Here is a 20,475-nt window from a genome sequence, read left to right as displayed (position 1 = left end):
GCTGTCATTTGCAGGATTTCTTTACAATCAGCTGCTTTTCCATCAATGTCACTTCCACTTACATAGCAAAGTGTAATCTGGTGTCAGACACAGCATCTAAGGACAGCATTCCCCAAGGCCGATGACCTTACCTACAATTCTGGTTGTGTTCCAGCATATAGTAGCAACATCTTGAGGCCCAGCCTCTCAGAACAGCTTCGTAGCACAATTTCTTTTTATAGTATACACAATGTAACCCTCATTGATTATTTGGCTTCTAATAGTCTTTCTGTATTTTGAATCAAATTCTGTTTCCCATTGACTACTGTAGCTCTGATTAGCAATACAACAGATGTGCTTTATCAGTTGGCTATTCACTTTGATTTTAAGCATCATAAAGAACAGGTAACAGGCAGAAAGAACTAGCTTCTCTTGCCCTGCCTGAAAACTTAAAAATATTACTTAAGAGGTAATGGATTTTTCTCAGGCTAACTTAATTAGGTATGGTACAGAAGCAGGATATTTGGTTTTTTTACTGCCATTTTCTCTAATCTTTTTTCTATTATAATAAGTTAAAAAGCAACAACAAAAAACCTTACAAATGTTGGGGAAGTGCTTCAACAAGCAAGGATCTTCCTTTGAAATTTTCTAGTTGCTAAAGGATCTCACCTTGTAAAAGTTTCAGTGGTTTAATTTTACACAGTATGAATACTCTTGCTCGATTTCAACAGCACTCTTACCAGATTACGAATTAAGTATGTGCATACCTCTGCTAGATGGGCCTTGGTAGGCAGCTAACTGCAGTCACCTCAGCAAACACACCAATGTCTTATTTGTTTCTTCTTACAACACACACGCTACCCGCAGAGACATAGATCAAAAAGTTTTAAGGATAGGCAGGGAATACACCATTTGAAAAAGAGCGTGCCAAAGTACAAATCGCAGTATGGAATGGTATGTTCTGGTTAAAGCAGGCTAATTTAGCTGTTATTTGCAGCTATAAAGCCTTTGGGGGTTGTGCTCACAAAGCCCAAAATATCTGTTCTCATGAAGTTATTGCTAAAATTTAATAATCCTCTGTACCGGTTCACATAAAACCATTTCCACTGTGAATTCATAGGATCAAACTCATGTTTCCAAGCGCTGACCAGGTATTTCCAGGGACAGCACCAGGAGCGTAGCTGCCAACGCCAGCCCGTTCCCGTGGTATTTGAAGGTCTCCTTACTCCACCACGTGGCCAGCCATTCCAATGCACTTTTGTCAACAAGAGAATCCTTCGCTAGCCACCTTGCACAGGGCAGCAAGGTGAGGCTACTGTGGCTGGTAAGAAAAATAATATGTAAACCAGAGGTGAATGAATAGTATGGGATAAAGCAAGCTTTCTTCCTGTTCCAAGAAGTCCCACAGCCCTCCAAATGCCCTGTGACCAAACCTTTCTTTTTCATACATTCCAGAAGCCTCCCTGCTGCCTTTTCTTAGGGAAAAGACAGTACCTGTCAGCTTTTCCCTGATGAGCTCTAAGTGGTTGGGTAGACTTATATTTGCCTCAGATTATAAAGTGCAATAGCATCTGGCAGCCTCCTGAAAGCATTTATGGTGTTAGAAAGCATCTGACAGCTGCCAGGTCATTTCTGTCCCTTAGTGCTTCAGGAAAAGGTCTTCACTCCTTCACAGGAGATTCTGGGTACAATGAAATGTTTAAGACTCCAAGACAACTGTGTAAAAAGCAGACCTAGTGTAGCAGCTAGTCCGGTTATTTTCAACCTCAAAAGAGCTGTCAAGAGACATGCAAACATGCCTCTCTGGCTCTAACACGCAAATCAATGTTAACAGACCTAAGCCCCAGACTCTTGAAGGGAATGACTTCTCCCCCCCCCCCCAATTTATTTAAAAGAAAAAAAAAATCACCTAACAAATCATCTAGCAGCTGTTAAAGACTGAGGATGCACCAGCCATTGTATTTTCTTTAAGCTAACTCACCCATAACACAGTATATGAACTGCTCAGTAAGTTATCCCTTACAGCTTCAAATAAAGTTTCTAAAATTTTGCTTATTTTGTCCTATCCAAGATGGACTACACAAAATCTGAGTAAGTATGTTCCATCTGCAGTTTTATTACAGCTGACTACAGGAATGCAATTCCCAGATATTGCTGTATTTAGTAACGAGATCTGGGACAGAATAATAAAATTAGAACATGATATACCATACTGATGCTAAAGCCAAACAGTGATTACTTGTTGTGTCTTGAAACAGATTGTGTGAGATGAGACCAAGTTGGCTGACTAATGGGAGATAAAGGACAGAATAAAAATATTTATGCAAGAGAATGTAGGTGCGGCATCATTACTGCTGCAATCATCAATGGACCAAACTGGCTGTGGGGCTCATGGTGATGAGCACAGTCTGACCATTTCATAGAGTCATAGAATTGTTTAGGTTGAAAAAGACCTTTAAGATCACCAAGTCCAACCGTTAACTTAGCACGGCCAAGTCCACCACTAAACCATGTCCCCAAGTGCCTCATCTACAGGTCTTTTAAATACTTCAGGGATGGTATAAATCATAGAATCGTTTAGGTTGGAAAAGACACTTTAAGATCATCCAGTCCAACCATTAACTTAACACTACCAAGTCCACCACTAAACCAGTTAAGGGTAGAGTAGCAATTTCATGTTCCCTGGCTTGGTGGCTGGATCACTTATAATGAAAGTAAAAACTAAGAATCGTTAAGATTGGAAAGGACCTCTAAGATCATCAGTCCAACCATCAACCCAACACCACCATGCCCACTAAACCATCTCCCAAAGTGCCATGTCTACCCATTTTTTGAACACTTCCAGGGATGGTGACTCTACCACCTCTCTGGGCAGCCTGCTCCAATGCTTGACTACCTTTTCCGTGAATAAATTTTTCCTAATATCCAATCTAAACCTCCCCTGATGCAGCTTGAGGCCATTTCCTCTTGTCCTATTGCTAACTACTTGGGGGAAGAGACCAACACCCACCTCACTACCACTTCCTTTCAGGCAGTTGTGGAGAGCGATAAGGTTTCCCCTGAGCCTCCTCTTCTCCAGATTAAACAACCCCAGCTCCCTCAGCCGCTCCTCATAAGACTTGTGCTCCAGGCCCTTCACCAGCTTCATTGCCCTTCTCTAGACATGCTCCATCATCTCACTGTCTTTCTTGTAGCGAGTGGCCCAAAACTGAACACAGTATTCCAGGTGCAGCCTCCCCAGTGCTGAGTTCAAAGACACACTCCGACCAGCTTGCTTGTAGAGAAACAGTCCTGAAAAGGACATTTTAGGAACAGAGAAGCAATTAGAAAAGCAGCTTAACCAGGCTGGTTCTAGCAACCTTTATAATTGCCTTTAAAAATGATTGTGGTAGGCATTATCAAATCTACTGACTACAGCTTGCAGATGGAATTATTCCAGCTGTCTTGTATGCTTAGATGATTCACAGAATTTTAAAACTGATACAGCCCTATTCATCACAGTATCTACCTATAAATTTTGGAGACTGAGAATAAAAATTAGGGGAGAAAAGAAATGAGCTCCTGGATTTGAATCAGCTTCAGCAAAAGTATGATTTTTGCCTCCCTGCCATACAGTCACTCTGGCTTTATTTGTTCAAGTCCCCTGTGATCTGTAGCTGCTTTTGCCTACGTGACATCCAAGTGAATGTTTTGGATGAGTGAGTTCTACATCCTAAAACCCTGCCTTACCCCAAGAGTACTTTGGATTCAGATTTGTGCAATACATTAGATGGAAATACTGAACAGCAGAGTCACAGTGAGACATTTGCTGGAACTGGGTATTATCTGGATGTTTTTGGTCTTCTGAGACACCCCAACCTCCTCCCTGCAGTACTGTAGCCACAGAATAAACAGAAAACCAAAGCTCTGGACCACAGAAGTACTGAATAAGTGGAAAGCCTCCTTTCCGAGCTGAGGCCTGATGCACTAATCTCAAGGTAGATTGTTTGCAGTGCCTGCCCAGTCCCTGGAACAGTGGGCAAAGAGGGGCTCACAGTTCCAGAGGTCCCTGTAATAGGAGAAATCTTTCATAGCTTTCCAGTTTGTGGGAGCACCCAACACTGACAGCTAGCTATGATAAATTAGCACAATGCTGTGCCATTTTAGTGCTTTGTTTTACAACCTCTAGTAGAAGGGGGAAAAAAAGGCATCAAAGCATACTTTAGAGTATGCCCTGAAAACTAACCATTTAGGACTATTTCGAACCAAGGCTGGAAATTCTGAAGTCCTCTATAGGATGTGGCCTGCCAATATTCCCATCTGGTTTAGACCTTTGGTATAGTTAGTGCATCAATTCTGCAAATACTCTGCTAATGCTAGCCACTGAATTATATTACGTATCAGATACAAGTGAAGTGTAATGGTCAATATATGCAATTTCTAAAGATGCTTTGCTTTCCTTGGAGATATTTTAGGTGAGGGGTTTGTAAACTGAGATAGGTTGAAAACTACTACATTAGGCCATTCATGCTAACATATCTCCACTCCTGCAGATATATTGAACATAGTTCCCTACTACCTCAATCACCAGCCACAGTTAGAAAAAAGCAAAAAAATTCCCTCCCGAACAGTGACCAGAATGGTACATTTGTTCCTCCACAAGAGATAAAGCTACTCCTTGAATACCAAATCTATTATATAGCAAATACCAAAACCAGTTTTCAGAGAATCCTTTTGAGGGTGAACTGTGCTCTACTCAAATTCTTACTATTCCTTCATCACTATCTGTGGGTCAGATAAATTACTACTCCTTTCCTGAATCCCTTCTGGAAAAATATGAACGTACCCCAGAGCTCAGAAGTGACACACACAAATTGTGCTGCCTTACAGCAGAATGTTTACAGGATAACAGACATAACATGACAATGAAGAAGTGCTCCAACATTTCCATCTTGCCTCAGCACACAGATGTTCTTCCTTTGTTGTGGCTTTGAATACCAAGATAAGCAGATGTTGCAACATTTCAAAATGTTCATCTGACAAAAAAGATAACTCAACACACAGTGACGTGCCCACCGTTAAGCCTCAAATTGGAAAGGCATAAAATCAATGAGCATTATGTGCCAAATTCCCTTTAGAAATAGCTTATGTGATTCACTCTTCCTACAGCAAAAATATTGCACGCCAGATTAGTTACATCAGACTCAAATATTGTGCCTGCACAGATAGCCCTATGGTGGCAAATGGGGCAGATCTCTTGCCTCCTGCATTCATCTGTCCACAACAGTCTCAACCTCTACTGCACAGGAACACCCGCAAAAGCCAGACCGAAGGTTCACCTGTCCTATATCCTCTGTGCACCAGTGACCATGAGGCACCGGTACACACTGGCTTAAGGCACAGTAGATGCATCAAGTGACCCTTCCCCATTATATCCTCCCAGACCCAGCAAAACAGAAAGGAAAAAGACAGAAAAAAACCACTTGTTTATCACATAGTGGATAATGTTTGGGTTTCTTTCTCTGGCTTAGAAAAGGCAGAGCTATAGAAAGCCAAAATTATTCATGCTGAAGAGGCAGTGCTGAATTACTGATTTTTAATACAGCTGAGTTTGTTTCTATGAAAATTATCCTCAACTGACAGTGAGCAAAGTTAGTCAGTGGCTCTCAGGCTACCTATGCAATCAAAGCCTGCAGCTGCAAAGGATAAAATACAAACATTGGGCTGTTTTCTTCTGACTGGTCCAGCATCTGTAAAAAAAATCTTATTAATATTTAGAATGATTCATTCTAATGGATTTGCCAAGCAACAGCCCTTATCTGGAAATAGCATACTGCATGAAATCAAAACGGACAAAGTATGTCACTGCTAATCAGATACACAGTGGGACTTGAACTCCTTTCAAAGCAACTGATTTCATACAGCATCTGCTGGACAGGTGACCTACCTTTGTGATGATCTAGAGCTGTGACGCACCAGTTACAAAGCCTTTGGTGAAATAAAAGGAAGGAATCTTCCTTGATATTAAAGGATTGCTGCTCTTTTGTTGTTTGCATTTAAATGGACACTATTTAAGAGCCTGTCTCCATGGGCAAGTATTTTTATTCTAACATGTTTAGATTTGGCGTAGCCCCTAAAACCAACAAATCATTACCACCAGCCTTCTTGAAACCATCTTTTTTCCTCATAAGCCATCTCTTTGCCAACAGAAAAACCTGCAGAAGCTAAAACAAAGCAGGACAAGAAACAGATGTCTCGGGGCTATCACTGAGCACAAGCTCTAGGCAACGTGAATGAATGTCCCATTTGATAAAGAAGCATAAGAACAGCAGTAAATGCTGCTTTCTGGAGATAACCATCTTCTCAATTCTTACCCTCTATCAAGCCCTACAGCATTAGTTGTTTGGGCATAATGCAAAGCATTGTACATAACAGGATACAGGACTACAAGCCAACTCAAACTGCCCAGGCTCAGACATACTTATTTGCTTGGTGAGTTGTTTTAAAATATTCCAAGAATGCAGATTTACACACCTCTAGGACCCTTCTTGTTCAGCTAATGTTCCACCAGAAAGAGAACAGAAACAATTGCTGGTTCGATTCTGCCTAGCCAAGCTGGGTTGTCCTTCATGCTCTGAAGGAGTGCATTTTGTGGAAAGGATGGGAGGGGCTGCGGTCCCCAGTGCATGTGTTCCTCGTCATGCCATGCAGTCATGGGGGAGAACACAGTCCTGTACCCTTCCCTCTCAAGGGTGACTGCATCTGCTCCCACAGGCAGGGGCTTTACGCTGAAAAGCCAAAACAGAAAAAATGTGATTTTCAAGCAGTGAAACCAATGTGATGCCCAGGAGAGAGGAATTAGATTAGACCTATTGCATTTATTGAATAATGTGTTTAAAACAAACAAACAAAAAATCTGGATTTGCATTACTAAAGTTCTCAAGAACACAGTTCAAGCAGAGGACATGAAGAAGGAACACAATTATTAGGTGCCAATACTCCAGCTGCTGGGTGATTGCATATGTGTTTACACAGCATTATGCCTCAGTCCTTGCTATGCCAACACTATCAGACATTTCATGACAGTTTCAGTTGCTGGAGTAATTGAGGGGTTGCTATTTATTTAGGATTCAGACAGCTGGAACAAGCTGTTGTGCCTCCTATCAGACACCAATAAACACTGGTCACTTTATGCGCCATAGCAGAAGTCAGACAATGTCTGACGAAATCTTCTCTTTACTATGTACTGTATAAAACAACACTGTTGTTTCAAAATAATAGGTCTCTGCAAGACTTAAAAAAAGCTCTAGAAAAATATGGGTCAAGATATTGGTTCTAGCTTGTATATCCTTCTTTGAAACACTGTTATTGTCTTTCAGAATTGTGCTATTATTGCTCAAATAATGCTCTCCTTTCCACTCTCCAGGCTAAGCTCAGAAGGTTGTAAGAGGCTTCTGTCCATTAGGACTCTCCTCTGTACAAGAAGAGGGTATAACAGGGCTCCTGCTTCAGCATACAGGAAAGCAGGAATTCCTCCTGGGTGTGCTTTAGGTGTTAAGGCCAAAGGCAAAGTTTGGGTAACAATCATTAAAAAGAATGAAAACAAGAAACAAATGGTCAGATGAAAAAGGTCAAATCCTCCTCTGAGGGGGGGTCTCTCTCCATAGCACAGGAAGCCTGAAGAATCTTGGATCCTAACTCGGGCACCTCAGCAAAATGAGATGGACTGTAATTCCTCTAGGGCAAGTCTTCTATCCTGGCATCTCCATGTCTTCAGCTTGTAATCCAGCCAGGTGACTCAAGCAGAGGCCTGAGGACAAAGGAAGGAACATTCCACAGCCTCATGAAACAGGTTAGCTCTCTGAGAGGAACAAACAGCAAATCTGTAAGGACTCAGATCAGTTTTAGTCTCGGTGTGTGAACAGACAAGAGAGCACTCAGGGCAGCTTTTTACAAAAGCACAAAATCCTTCCAAGTAAAAGGCAAAGGCTCAGAGCTAGTTGTTTATGACAGCGGACTTCCCACTGGAAGAGTCATTATGAACAGAGTTAAGGCAGCAAATCACAGCTTACAAATTCAAAAGCAACAACTCATTCAAGGAAAAAAATGCCTTTCCATAAGTGCTTGCGCACATTATCGGCAAGATCAGAGAGGCTCTGTGTCCAAATAGCCATTGTTCCTCCTGTGGCTTATTCTGGACGCACATTCTGCAAGAGCACTGACATCAGGCAGGGAGCCATACCAGCTGGCCTCCCCTTCCCTAGTGCTGCTGTTGGGTCACCATCCTGACCATTTTCAGCGCCATCTCTCCTTGATCAGACGGTACCTAGCACAAGAGATGAGAGCACATGGTAAGCAGCTGCTATAAGGAAGCAGACAGCAAGCATATATGCATCTTCAGTTTTCTTGCTTGTAATGGCGAATCCCACCCCAAGATGTTCTATGTATATTATTTACCATGTGCCCAGCCTTAAGAATCCAGAAGAAAGCAAAGTTCTCATAGGTCTTGTGGAAAGCAGCTGTCTCAGTGGATTCTGGAGACACATAGAGTGCCTTCCACCTTTGCTGGTTGAACTGGTCCAAATTAGGCCATTTCAGTTTCCGGATCCACGCCTCCTGGCCTGTTAGAGATAAGACATATGCTTGATTACCGATACTGACATAGCAACTTGGGAGTCCCAGGTCAGCTGGATGTCCACTGTACTAGATACCAATACAGCAGAGTTAGCAGAAAGTCTCTCTGTGCTCAGATTCTAAAAACAGTTTTGCTATGCCTAGGAAAATGACCAAGGCTGTGTTCAGGACAAGCTGAGACAAACCAATGGAGGGAAAAGGGAAAAAGCAAACAGTGAAGATCTAGGTGAAATGGACTTAACGATTGCACAAGTTGAACATGTGCCTCTTAGAGGCTCTGCAGCCCTAGCAATTCTGACATATTTTGCTTTACTCCTCAAACACCTTGAATGTCACAGAGAAGGCTCAGCCACACCAAGGCCCTCTCTTGGAAATCAGAAGAGACACTGCTTCTCTGTTTGTTACAGTCACTCATCAAGAACAACCTGGAAAGGTTTTCTGTTTTCAGGTGCCTGCTAGAGAAGGTGGAAGTCAAGACAGCAAAAAGACCAATTCCAGGACACCAAGGGGGACAAAGCTTTAGCCTACCTCTGAACTACTGGAAGAATTTACATGTTAACTGCAACTCAGTTTTACCTCAAAATATGATCAACTGGAGCACCACTAACTGCTAATCTGTTTTGACAGCCTAAATACTCCGTTTCCTGATTTATTGATTGCTATGTTGTTCATGAAGGCCATCTGAATATCTAAGTGGGCAGAGACAGTCAAAGGATAAAGCCTTTCACAACACAGGAAGATGTTTGTGCAGGCTGTGACTGCAGATTAGTTAAATCAATAAGAAAAGGTGAATGGAAGAGAGCACGGTAGTCTCGCAGCATGAGGCATTCCAGCAACACTTGGCCTGGCCCCCAAACTGCCACTTGATCAAGCCTGCATCTTGCAAGCAGCAAGGGACAAAGCCCCAGTGGCCAAGACATACAGGAGCCTACACGTCACTGAGCAGCAGGTGTGATGACTCTTCAACTGCACCCTCCCTGATTAATTACCAACACCTTTGTTTCATCTCACCTGGCACCATGCTCTCTGCTGCAGGCCACTCAGTGAAGGCTGACCTGTATTGTGCACAAACCTGTGGCAAGATATGACCTTTGCCCCAGAGAACAGGATTTTCAAGGCACAGCAGGAGAAGAGAGGATAATCTCCATACTGCCCTCATTCTTCACTTATGAATGAGCGTACATACATATGTGTCTATCCATAAGAATTAAGTGAGTTATTAGCTACCTACTTACTTACGAGCCTCACTGAAACAAGCAGTTATTGATGTTGCTGATCCATTTCCCAACAGTGTAATGGAGGTAAAGGAATTGCCTCTCTCAGAGGGATGTAAACAAAACGTACTAAGAGCTGCTCGTTTATGACTGTAGTATTTAAGCGTTGCCAGTTAGATAGGAGATTTGCACAGAAGACTGGAGAGATCCAGGTACCAATATTACTGGCAAATTCACATTCTAGTTGTCATGTGTTCTGTTCCCAACCCCAGTCAAGAAGTCCCTTACCCATGGTGTCAACAATGAGATCCAGCTGCCCATTATAGACTGTAACATTGACATTGGCTGCCAAAAGCTGATCAACAATATCGATGACAGGTTTCATGAAGTCCTCAGCCATGTTCTCAAAGACCTCTCTGGACTGACCTGGAACCAGAAAGACGACAAATTTTAGCTGATGAAGAATGTCATCCCAAAGCTGGGACAGAAGCAACTGGCTAAGGGTCCTAAAATGCAGTTCATGGCTGCATAAAAAGCAGTCCTAGCCCAAAGCAGCAGCCCATGATTTATCAGTCTGAGGAACTAAAGAGAACCGGAAAGCAGCCATGCTCCCGCTGGAGCTCACACACAGCACTGTAACTTCTGGCTCCTATTATAGACATACAGGGTGCTGGCATCATCCTTTAAGCCTTCCTTTCTGTTTTACACCCTCCCCTCCACACCATGCAGCATTACAAGATACCAGATTTCTGGCAGAGGAAAACTGACAGGAATTTCAGCAAGATTGCATGAAAGACAGAAACCAGCTGCTGAGACATGGAGGATTTTCTCCCTCCCCCTGTATTTTTAGCTGCTTGACTAAGGATAGATACAAGCAGCAGACTCAGAACTGGAACCACATCTGCTCCCAGAGGCCTGCCCCAATATGCATTCATTTCTGAGAATAAGTCCTCTTCTTCGGCCCAAGGTTAATGACAATTTAATGTGACCGCTTACTACAGTAAAGTATCTTCCTACAGACTGCAATAATGTAAAAGGCAATAATGCACTCAGATCCACACTAACAGACAGGAAAGTACCTCCCCATTTCACACAGTCAGGAATAATTTTTAGCTTCTTTCTGATGGGTCCATTCATCAATTCATTTAGGCTGTCCTTATGCATATTTTTGACATGGCGCTGGTAAAGTCCTATTGAAAAAGAGAGAACACACTTTGATTAGTGGCACATTTAAGACAGTCATCCTGCATAGATAACAGTTTTCAGTGTTACAGTCATGGCCAACAAACTCTTTTCTAATGAAAATGCAACACCATAGAGATTTGCTTACTTTTACTATGAGGTATGAACTTCAACAAGGCCAAGTGCCAGTCCTGCACTTCCATCACAACAACCCCATGCAACGCTACAGGCTTGGGGAAGAGTGGCTGGAAAAGGAAAAGGACTTGGGGGTGTTAGCTGAGAGCCAGCTGAACATGAGCCAGCAGTGTGCCCAGGTGGCCAAGAAGGCCAACAGCATCCTGGCTTGTATCAGGAATGGTGTAGCCAGCAGGAGCAGGGAAGTGATCGTCCCCCTGTACTTGGCACTGGTGAGGCTGCACCTGGAATACTGTGTTCAGTTTTGGGCCCCTCAATACAAGAAAGACAGTGAGATGATGGAGCATATCTAGAGAAGGGCAATGAAGCTGGTGAAGGGTCTGGAGCACAAGTCTTATGAGGAGCGGCTGAGGGAGCTGGGGTTGTTTAGTCTGGAGAAGAGGAGGCTCAGGGGAGACCTTATCGCTCTCCACAACTGCCTGAAAGGAAGTGGTAGTGAGGTGGGTGTTGGTCTCTTCCCCCAAGTAGTTAGCAATAGGACAAGAGGAAATGGCCTCAAGCTGCATCAGGGGAGGTTTAGATTGGATATTAGGAAAAATTTATTCACAGAAAGAGTGGTCATGCATTGGAACAGGCTGCCCAGAGAGGTGGTAGAGTCACCATCCCTGGAAGTGTTCAAAAAATGGGTAGACATGGCACTTTGGGACATGGTTTAGTGGGCATGGTGGTGTTGGGTTGATGGTTGGACTGATGATCTTAGAGGTCCTTTCCAACCTTAATGATTCCTAGTTTTTACTTGCATTAAAAAATAATCCAGCCGCCAAGCCAGGAAACATGAAATTACTACTCTTCCCTTAACTGGTTTAGTGGTGGACTTGGTAGTGTTAGGTTAATGGTTGGACTGGATGATCTTAAAGTGTCTTTTCCAACCTAAATGATTCTATAATTCTACTAGAAACCATTGAACTCAACACTTATTTAGATCAGGGGATGATATGGGAAGAACCCAACCATCCATTTCTACTTTTGGCTAACACAGCACTTTTTCAGGGGACCAGGTTCTGCTTTAGCCATTTGATACAGACATGATTTCTTCTCCTCAACAGACCAGTTATTTTTGAGCTGCAACGCTTTACTTTTGGGAGTTAACTATGCCATTCACCTTCCCTGCTGAAACCAATAGGAAGAGATACAGAGCTTGAAAGAAACTCTGTATGTGTGTTTTTCACATTGATGCATAAACATCATGAAGCAAAAGAGTCTAATTGGGCTATTTATATTGATGAGACATTTTTGTGTCCTAGCTTGAAGACAGAAATGAAAGGCATTAAGAGGAAGTAACTTAAAGGTCATAAAACTATGTCACAGTTATACCGACTACTTCCTTGGAATAATTTGTGCAGGATGTATAGGTGGAGGTGTAATCTATAGAACAGTTGTTCCACACTCCTATTTATTGCTATTTATACAAGAGCAAACAAGTTCTGCTCAGGAAATTATCAATATCCTTTGGATCTGAAGGCCCCATTTTCAGGATGTGCTAAATTGAGGCTGTTCCCACCATCAGAGTTGAAGATATGTGAATGCAAACATAGGGCCTCAGAAGCTCAAGTACTTAAATACAACTTACTGAGATGGAGATTTTCTTGTTCATTTGATTTCATCTCTGGAACCTCCTTAGTCATGATGTTATAAAAGTTCACATTGTCTGTGTTCTGAAAACACAAGATAATTTCAGTAACACTAACAAAAACACTTCTCAGGTATGAGGAACAGACTCTCTTCTGAAAAAAGTGCTAAGCAAGTCCTAAATAAAGGACCCTGTGACCGGCCACTTCACCTACATGTCAGGAAGATACTTATGGAAAAACTTTGGTTCTAAATTTGCTTTGAGAAGTGGGGAAGAGTTTTCTCAAATCCATATTGTTCACACATGGGTTGTGCCAGAGATGTTATTTACTTCTTTAAAATGGATGTGAAGCTACAGGAAGCCTTACATCCTGCAAATGACTGCAGATTCTCATGACTCATTATAGAGAGTTGCAGTGCCAGATGATGCTTTCAGACGGTCTCTTCTGCTAGATCTAGTCTAACCTGATGCTGCCTCTTGCTCAACATCCTCCCAACCTACAATCCTTCAAAATCTCAAATGCTTCCTCAAGAATTGGTGATAGGTATCAGCCACCCCTCTTTTGGAACTGCTAACATCTGGATGAGTCTAAGAATCATAGAATGGCAGCTCCAATGCAGACAGCAGACTGTCTGCATCCAAAGGACAAGTGCACTCAGAGTTGCCATTAGAGAAGTTACTCGAGATTCTTGAAGCCCTGCTTTATTCAATTTTTGAATCTTTAAAGTTCTGATGCATAGGTCAGAAATCAGCTCACAACAGCAACCCTAGAAGAACTGAAGTGCCTGCACCCTGACAGCAATACCACATCTGGGAGGAGGAGACAACAGACTTGAAAAGAAACACAAAATGGGAACCACAAGATCCTTCCAAACAGTGGGAAGTGAAACCAACTATGTGCAAGGCACTGTCAGTTACAAACCAAAGCAAAACAAACAAAAAAAAAAGAGCCAGAAAAGGAAGCAGCTCCAGACTGGAGTCTTTCAGTTTGAGGAAGCCAGAGCCTTACTTGTACTAAAACAAAAACACAAGAAAGAGTGAGATTTTGGAGAAACCCTTCAACAGGAAAAACAAGAGCAAAACTTTACCTATCTTTTAGGCTGGAATTTGCTAAGTAACAAGATGCAGTAACCCACAGTAACAGGATGTAACTTGAGGCTCCTTTCCACCCTGTGCACCTACTGTAGTTCTTTAAATAGAGATCTATACTTAACTTGAATTTTCTGTCTTGCTGGATGTGGTTTTCAATATTCAAAACAAAGCTTTCAAGGACACATAGCTCTTAAGTTGAAACTGGGTGCTACAGAAATCAATGGGACTAGGTGCATGCTAAAAATTAAGCATCTATTTAAGTGATGTGCCAGGTTGAAACCTTAATGCAATACTGCAAGTCCATGTGGGCCGCCCTACCCACTGCCTCTTACAATCACACAGTGGTGCACAGCAAACAAACAGCTCTTTTACATCAGCACTGGGATAAAACATATACTGGCAAAAATGACTGGGCGGGGGGTTGGATTGGAAGATTCACGCCAACCCAGTGCTCACAGAAAGGATAACCTGAAATTCTGTGCCTCCCCAAGCACCAGTTAGTTATGCTGGTCAAAGAAGATCTCACCTCTTCAATGACACCTTCAGCCTTGCCCCAGAGCTCAGTGGCCAGCGCATAATACTTTTTATTTATTGCGTCCATTATTTCTTTGGCAACAGCAGTCACCTCTGCTAGACCATTATCATCAAGGAGAGACTGGAAGACAAACACAAAGGGGGACAGCTTTAATTATAATTTCACATTCGTTTCTTGCTAACAGTCTCCATTCATTTGAGGTTTTATTCTGGCTAAGAGCTAACCTTAAAAAAAGAACATCCATTTATACTGTATGGCAGTACAAGTAATCAGGTGAGGACCAAGAGTTTAAGAAGGTACTTACAGTGCTGTAAAGGTAGGGCCCCCAAGACAGCACAGAGTCTAAAGAAACAGAACAGATTTCAAACATCTAAGTTTTTGACATACAATTTCCTTTACTTTTCCTTTATTGTAGCAAGAATGATTGTGACAAAAATATATGGAGATGAATTAATCAGTAAAAAGGTACTGTCAGCTCAGTTTAGCACAGATTCTTTACAAATCCTGAGAACCAATAAAAGCACTGCAACATGCCCTAAACATTAATCAGTGAAATTGATTTAAAGCAACAGACATGTTCTTACCAAGATGTTCTCACCCCCACACTGCAGCACATTGCTGGAACATGGAGGGAGATCTGACAAGTGAATGGGTGTTGTCTAAACTGATCTGTTTGCAAAAGTTACAAGGGGAAAAAATATAGTTATAAACCAAATCTGGTTTATAACAAGTTTGTTTATAAGGTCTCAAGGATCAGCTGATCCTAAGACGGATAGGAGTTTGCTTGATATTGTCCCATGCTGCAGAGAATCTGTAGAGCCTGCCCTTGCAAATTTCATTGTAGGACCCAGAGTCCTTTAATTTTGTTTTTGTCCTCCACCAGACACACACCCTATCTCTTCCAGGTCTGTGAGCACATCAGTTCCTTAGCACAAGGTCTTCTTGTGAAAAGAAAGAGAAAACCTCAGCTGCAACCTTGTGAATAATTTGGTGGGCACACTTTAAGTGCAGCACGCTTACCAAAACACCTCAGAGGCTGTAGAGATGTGTAGGGACATTTTACCACCACCCCACTTCAAATGCAAGTATGCCCCTCACTGACTTTGCTCTCTGACTTTTCATAATCTAGATACATTCTAAAGGTAGATACTTCAATCACAGCTTACAACATTGAAGTATTCCTTTTTGATTTACCAGACTCACTAGAGGTTTAATTCACTTAACGCAGGGCTGGCATTTTTGACGCTAGGTACCCATGGAATGGTAAAAAAAACCAACAAACAAAACAAGAACAACAAACCACCCACAGTCTGAGGATTTTAAACATACCCAAAGGAGAAATCCATGAGTCTCCAAGAGCAGTCCCCATAAAATTGCACTTTATGGTCCCTTTTTGAACAGCCTTGGTGAATAAGAGGAAAAACAAAACCAAACAAACCACCAAAAAAAAAAAAAAAAAATCAACTTTTAGTTACATATTCATGACTCTAGTACCAATTTTCTTTAAGTCAAAAAAATAGGTAGCAGTCTGAATTAGGGAACAGGGACAGTGTATTCCAGGCAATACCAGTACTTGTAGAACAGCATGTTTTAAAGTGAAAAGTGAACTACATCCTCCAAATACTTACCTCATGCAGCTCTAAAGCAATGCCAGCAGCCATTTTACCTCCGTAAGATTCAGAAAATATGTAGAATGGGATGGTCTGAAGAGAGAGAGAAGCCACACAGTGAACTCGTCAGACAGAGGGCAGAAGATGCCTCCAACCGTCTCCCACATCCCACAGAACCCAGGCACTGGCTCTTCACCTCTCACTATCAAACACTGGCTATTTTTCTGATTCTAAGCTGCAGATAAGATTTCCGTAGCATCCTGGTGTAATTACTGGGGGAAATTTTGAAGCAGGCACTTCAGTATTTCAGAACTAGAAGCAGATCCTACATGCTTCTTGGATCGCATGATAGACAATAATCCACTCCGATGCTTATCTAACTAGTACCAAATTCAAGATACCACTTCTGAATTGTGGGAAATAAGAGGCAACGGTTATACTTGCAGTGACTCCCACCAAATGCATGCTACCTAGTAGCAAACACTGCCCATCTGGAACGTTGTTCACTAATTCCTTTTCCTGTTTAAAAGCAAAGAAAAATACAATTCTAACCAAGAATTCAAGTCACTTACCTGGAATTCTCTTCTACACGTGAAGAATTCTCCAAGAAAAACCATCATATCAGAAACTACTGCAGTAAGGTTTTTGGCAAACAAGCTACAATCATCCACATAACTGAATCCAGTGCCCACAGGATTATCCACAAACAAGATACTGGCTGCCTGCAACTGTACAGAAAACAGGTTTGTATGAAACCTCAGTTCAGCACCAGCACAAACCTTAGTTTTGATAGCACAAATGTTTAACTGAGCCACCAAATCTCTGGCCCTGAAAGAGACTGCAGAAAAATAAGGTGCAAGTCCAAAACAGAGAATGCTACAGGTGAAACTTGTCTGTCAGAATGTAAAAGAAAAGGGATTTTCTTTTGGGTTGCTGGGCTTTTGTGAAATTGCTATAGCAAATGCCACAGTTGTATAGTTACAAGTGTACAAATAAAATCAATAGATCAGCACACAGATAGCTAGCATGGCTCGAAGCAGTAAGGCTCACAAATAAAGAGGTACAGCATAAGGTCTTTCAATTTGCCCAATCTGCAACAAGAAAGGCACCCAAAAAATCCCAGTGATCCAAGGGCAGATAACCCATACGATCTAGGGAACTCCAGAGCAGTTAGACTACCAGTAGCTCAAAACACAAATACATTTCATTGAATAAACTTCCACCTTCATAGGCAGCTATAATTTGTTTTCCCTTGAAGGCCACACTGGACTTGTAATTATGAACCATTGGTTATACGTTGCCAGCCATCCAGAAAAACCTCTATGACTATAGGCAATGAAGCTATGATCTGAAATAACATCCTTCTAGAATTTCCCTGCTCTCAGTTTCCCAGACATCTACAATCCACAAATTCTTGGAAGCCCAGACACATTCCATCAAATCAAATTAATAGGTCTATTCTTCAGCTCTTAACAAGGATATTCATACAAGCCATTTCATTAACCACACTATTTTAAGATGAAATATCATAGTTCTGAATTTTAAATGAAAACTGTTCTGTGGTGATAGCAATGATCTGCTTACACAAGCAACAAACATTTTGCAATCAATAATCAGAAGCTGAACTCTCTACTATACCCAGGTTGTATTTCTTGGTTTCATTTCTCTGTCTAATGGGCCAATCTCTTCAAAGTTCCCAAATCCACAGCCTGAAGCTCCTGGACCTCCCTGTGGGGAAATACCAAATGACAAATAACTTAAAAAGCAGCATAGTACAGATATGACAGAGAGGAGAAAAATAAAAGCAAGCCAATAAGTAGAATGACAGATTGTAAATTTAAAAAAAAAAAAAAAAAAAAAAAAAAAAGGCTTTTGCACTACATGTTAATTTGCAAAAAAGGCTTTCTTCCTCATTGTCTTTCATTATGTATACACATGCCATTTCTGAAAGCAAGAATTTAAATAGAGAAGCAATTACCCACTTGTGAAAGCATTTTATGAGTTGCATGCTATGTGAGTGCAGTTTGAAAACCCTTCCCCTTACTCCCTTAATACAAATGCAAAAGTTAGCTACCTACAGAGGTTTGCAAGTCATTAGTTTTATCAGCATGTACAGCGTGTGCATTTCACTCTGAAGAAATAATTCAGAAGGAAAAAGACCAAGTCATCCAGTGATTCTATTCAATATTAACTTCTGAAACGTACTGCTGGAAGTGAATGTGGAACACACACCGCTGCCTTTTATCAAGCTGCCACTCTCTAAACAATGAGAGTCTCTCTTACTTGTTTCCATTTAGAAGCCTTTCTAAATCTTGATCATTTGATCTACTCTCCTGAACATTGTTTAGACTGTAAGCTCTTGAGGAAAGGAGCCGTGATGCTACAATGTACTTGTAGAGTCTGGCACACAAAGCACTACTGTTGTATAAAAGATAAGGACAACCTCTATTTCTGCAATTTGACTTGACGGAAGGTGAGCAGTTGAGGGCACCCCACAACTGCAGCATGATATTTTCATTATTTCTTCCTAACCTGAATACCTCACTCACAAGGTGAATCATTTAGAATCAGACAATTTTGAATCCTATTTCTGTAGAGCTGCAAGATACCCATCAGACTGATCCAGGCGCAGATTGAAAGAAGTATCATTTAAGTGTCTCTCTCCAAACCTCACCTGAAGCCACATGATGAGAGGTAATTCTGTGAAGTCTTTGGTTGGGTTATTTGCATAGTAGAGCCACCAGAACATGTGGGCCTTACTTCGAACTTCCACATATCCCCACAGCTCTTTGGGCGCTTGGGATTGCCTCAGAACTACACCTTCTAGGGGAAATAAAAATAAAAATCAGCTAGGTAAAAAAGCTCAGCTTTCAGCTTTCCACCAGATTTGTTCCAAAACATTACATTTCAATCTTGGGTGTGATAATTAGAAGTGTTTCCATTAAAAAAAATTACTGTAAGAAACCTGCCTGTACTTACACCCCCACACAGAGATGAGTTATCATCAATGAATGAAGTTAAGTCTGTAATTAAGTGCTTGCTTATCAGGGCCTGACGTTACAGCGGCTGCCAAAATAGCAGCCTAACAGCTAGGATAATATTTTTCTATCAGGGAAACATTTAAAGCCTTTTGAAGGCCTGGGCTGAAAGCACAGCCCCACCAGACACGATGGATAACTCACGCCAGCTTCAGGGGCACCAGGGCTCCTTCGGGGATCCAACACTTTGATCTTAGTTCCCTGGGAAGATCAAATCATTTTATAGCCCCCAAGGAGCGTAAACGCAGGACAGACAGAAGGGTCACTTCTAAACGAACCCAAGATCTAATCCTAAACTCAGTTAAGTCAGTAGAGTCTCGTCACCTTAAGCAGTCAGTCTACTCTCCATCTAGGACACAGACGCTTTCCCAGAAACAAACCTTTGAAACTACACCCCTTAACCTTCTCGATCACGACAGAAGGCAGCACTCCCCTGGAGAAGCAGCAATAAGGCTTTTTCAAGCCACGGCGCCCAGTCTTTGCTGAGCCACAGGACACGGCGCTGAACAGGTCGTATCAGTGCGGACAACATCACGCTTCCTCGACCAGCCCTCGCTGCAAGAGCGGTGACACCCCGATACGGCTGGCTTGCTCCTCGCAGCCCCCTACCCGAAATGTCTTCACTGCCCAGGAGCAGCGGGCCAGGGACCGGTGCTCCCGTCAGCCGGTGTCAGGCAGCACCGCCATACTCTCACGCTTACAGGCGCGCTGGCTTAGACGGCTTCTCCATCATCCCTCGCAGCCGCCGAGGAACGGACGAGGGCCTGGGGGTCTTTTTCAGGACGGACAGGCGACAGCTCAGGGTACCACGGCTATGAGGCGCTGCCCTGGTTCGTGGGGAGCCTCTCCCACCCAGCTTACCCAGGTGAATCAACTGCCACCCGAATTTCCACGTTCCTGCCTCAAAAGCGTTCCCCAGGGCTCCAGGGAGTGCAGACCCCAGTCAGCCGGGGTGGGAGGATACCACCCCCAAGGTCGCGATAGTCCCCGGCAGCGACATGGCGACAGCCCTGGCTGGGGCCGCGCGGGCCCGCCCCGAGCCCGAGCCCGAGCCCTCCCGCCGGGGCTCCCCGCAGCGCCGGCGCCTTTGCCACCCCCCGGCCGCACCTGGCCCGGCTGCCACCCCCGGCGCGGCGGCGGCGGCCGCGGCTCAGCCCGGACCCTTCCCGGCAGCGGTCGCGGGACGTGCCGCGCCCGGAGGCCGTCGCTGCGGGACTGCCCGTGGCACGGCCGCAGGGCAGGGCAGGGCACGGCGCCGCATCCCGCCCCTCAGCCCCGTACCTGCCGCCAGCAGCAGCAGCCACAGCGCGGTCGCGGCGCGGAGCGGCCCCATCCCGCCGACGGCTCCCGGCGCCCGCGGCGTCACGTGCGCGGCGACCTGCCCGGCCCCGCCCGCAAGGGGGCCTGGCCGAGGCTCGCGCGCCGCCCGCCCTTTTTGTCCCACGCG

General features: G+C 43.3%; 1 protein-coding gene across 1 annotated transcript; it reads right to left on the bottom strand.

Moving 5' to 3' along the window:
• Window positions 1-8,124: 8,124 nt before the first annotated feature.
• SCPEP1 (serine carboxypeptidase 1) lies at window positions 8,125-20,361 on the bottom strand. The gene is made up of 13 exons (XM_075719832.1): window positions 20,310-20,361; window positions 18,665-18,810; window positions 17,629-17,718; window positions 16,563-16,718; window positions 16,009-16,083; window positions 15,710-15,782; window positions 14,685-14,722; window positions 14,372-14,500; window positions 12,754-12,838; window positions 10,886-10,996; window positions 10,095-10,232; window positions 8,416-8,579; window positions 8,125-8,284 (listed from the first exon to the last, which is right to left on the bottom strand). Exons 1-13 carry the CDS (start codon window positions 20,359-20,361, stop codon window positions 8,219-8,221), a joined length of 1,323 nt encoding a protein of 440 aa, XP_075575947.1. The 3' UTR covers window positions 8,125-8,218.
• Between the last annotated feature and the right edge of the window lie 114 nt (window positions 20,362-20,475).

The sequence above is a fragment of the Pelecanus crispus genome, chromosome 12, assembly GCF_030463565.1.
Source record: "Pelecanus crispus isolate bPelCri1 chromosome 12, bPelCri1.pri, whole genome shotgun sequence".
NCBI classification, from domain to species: domain Eukaryota; kingdom Metazoa; phylum Chordata; class Aves; order Pelecaniformes; family Pelecanidae; genus Pelecanus; species Pelecanus crispus.
This window is presented reverse-complemented; position numbering and strand designations above follow the sequence as displayed.

What these genes read in the sequence shown, in the direction of transcription:
- SCPEP1 (XM_075719832.1), bottom strand. Translation starts at nt 20,361, where the DNA reads ATGGGGCCGCTCCGCGCCGCGACCGCGCTGTGGCTGCTGCTGCTGGCG. An exon ending in CGTGTAGAAGAGAATTCCAG is followed by an intron (nt 16,084 to 16,562) that starts GTAAGTGACTTG and finishes CTCTCTCTTCAG; the next exon opens with ACCATCCCATTCTACATATT. An exon ending in CTCATGGATTTCTCCTTTGG is followed by an intron (nt 14,723 to 15,709) that starts GTATGTTTAAAA and finishes CTGTTTCTTTAG; the next exon opens with ACTCTGTGCTGTCTTGGGGG.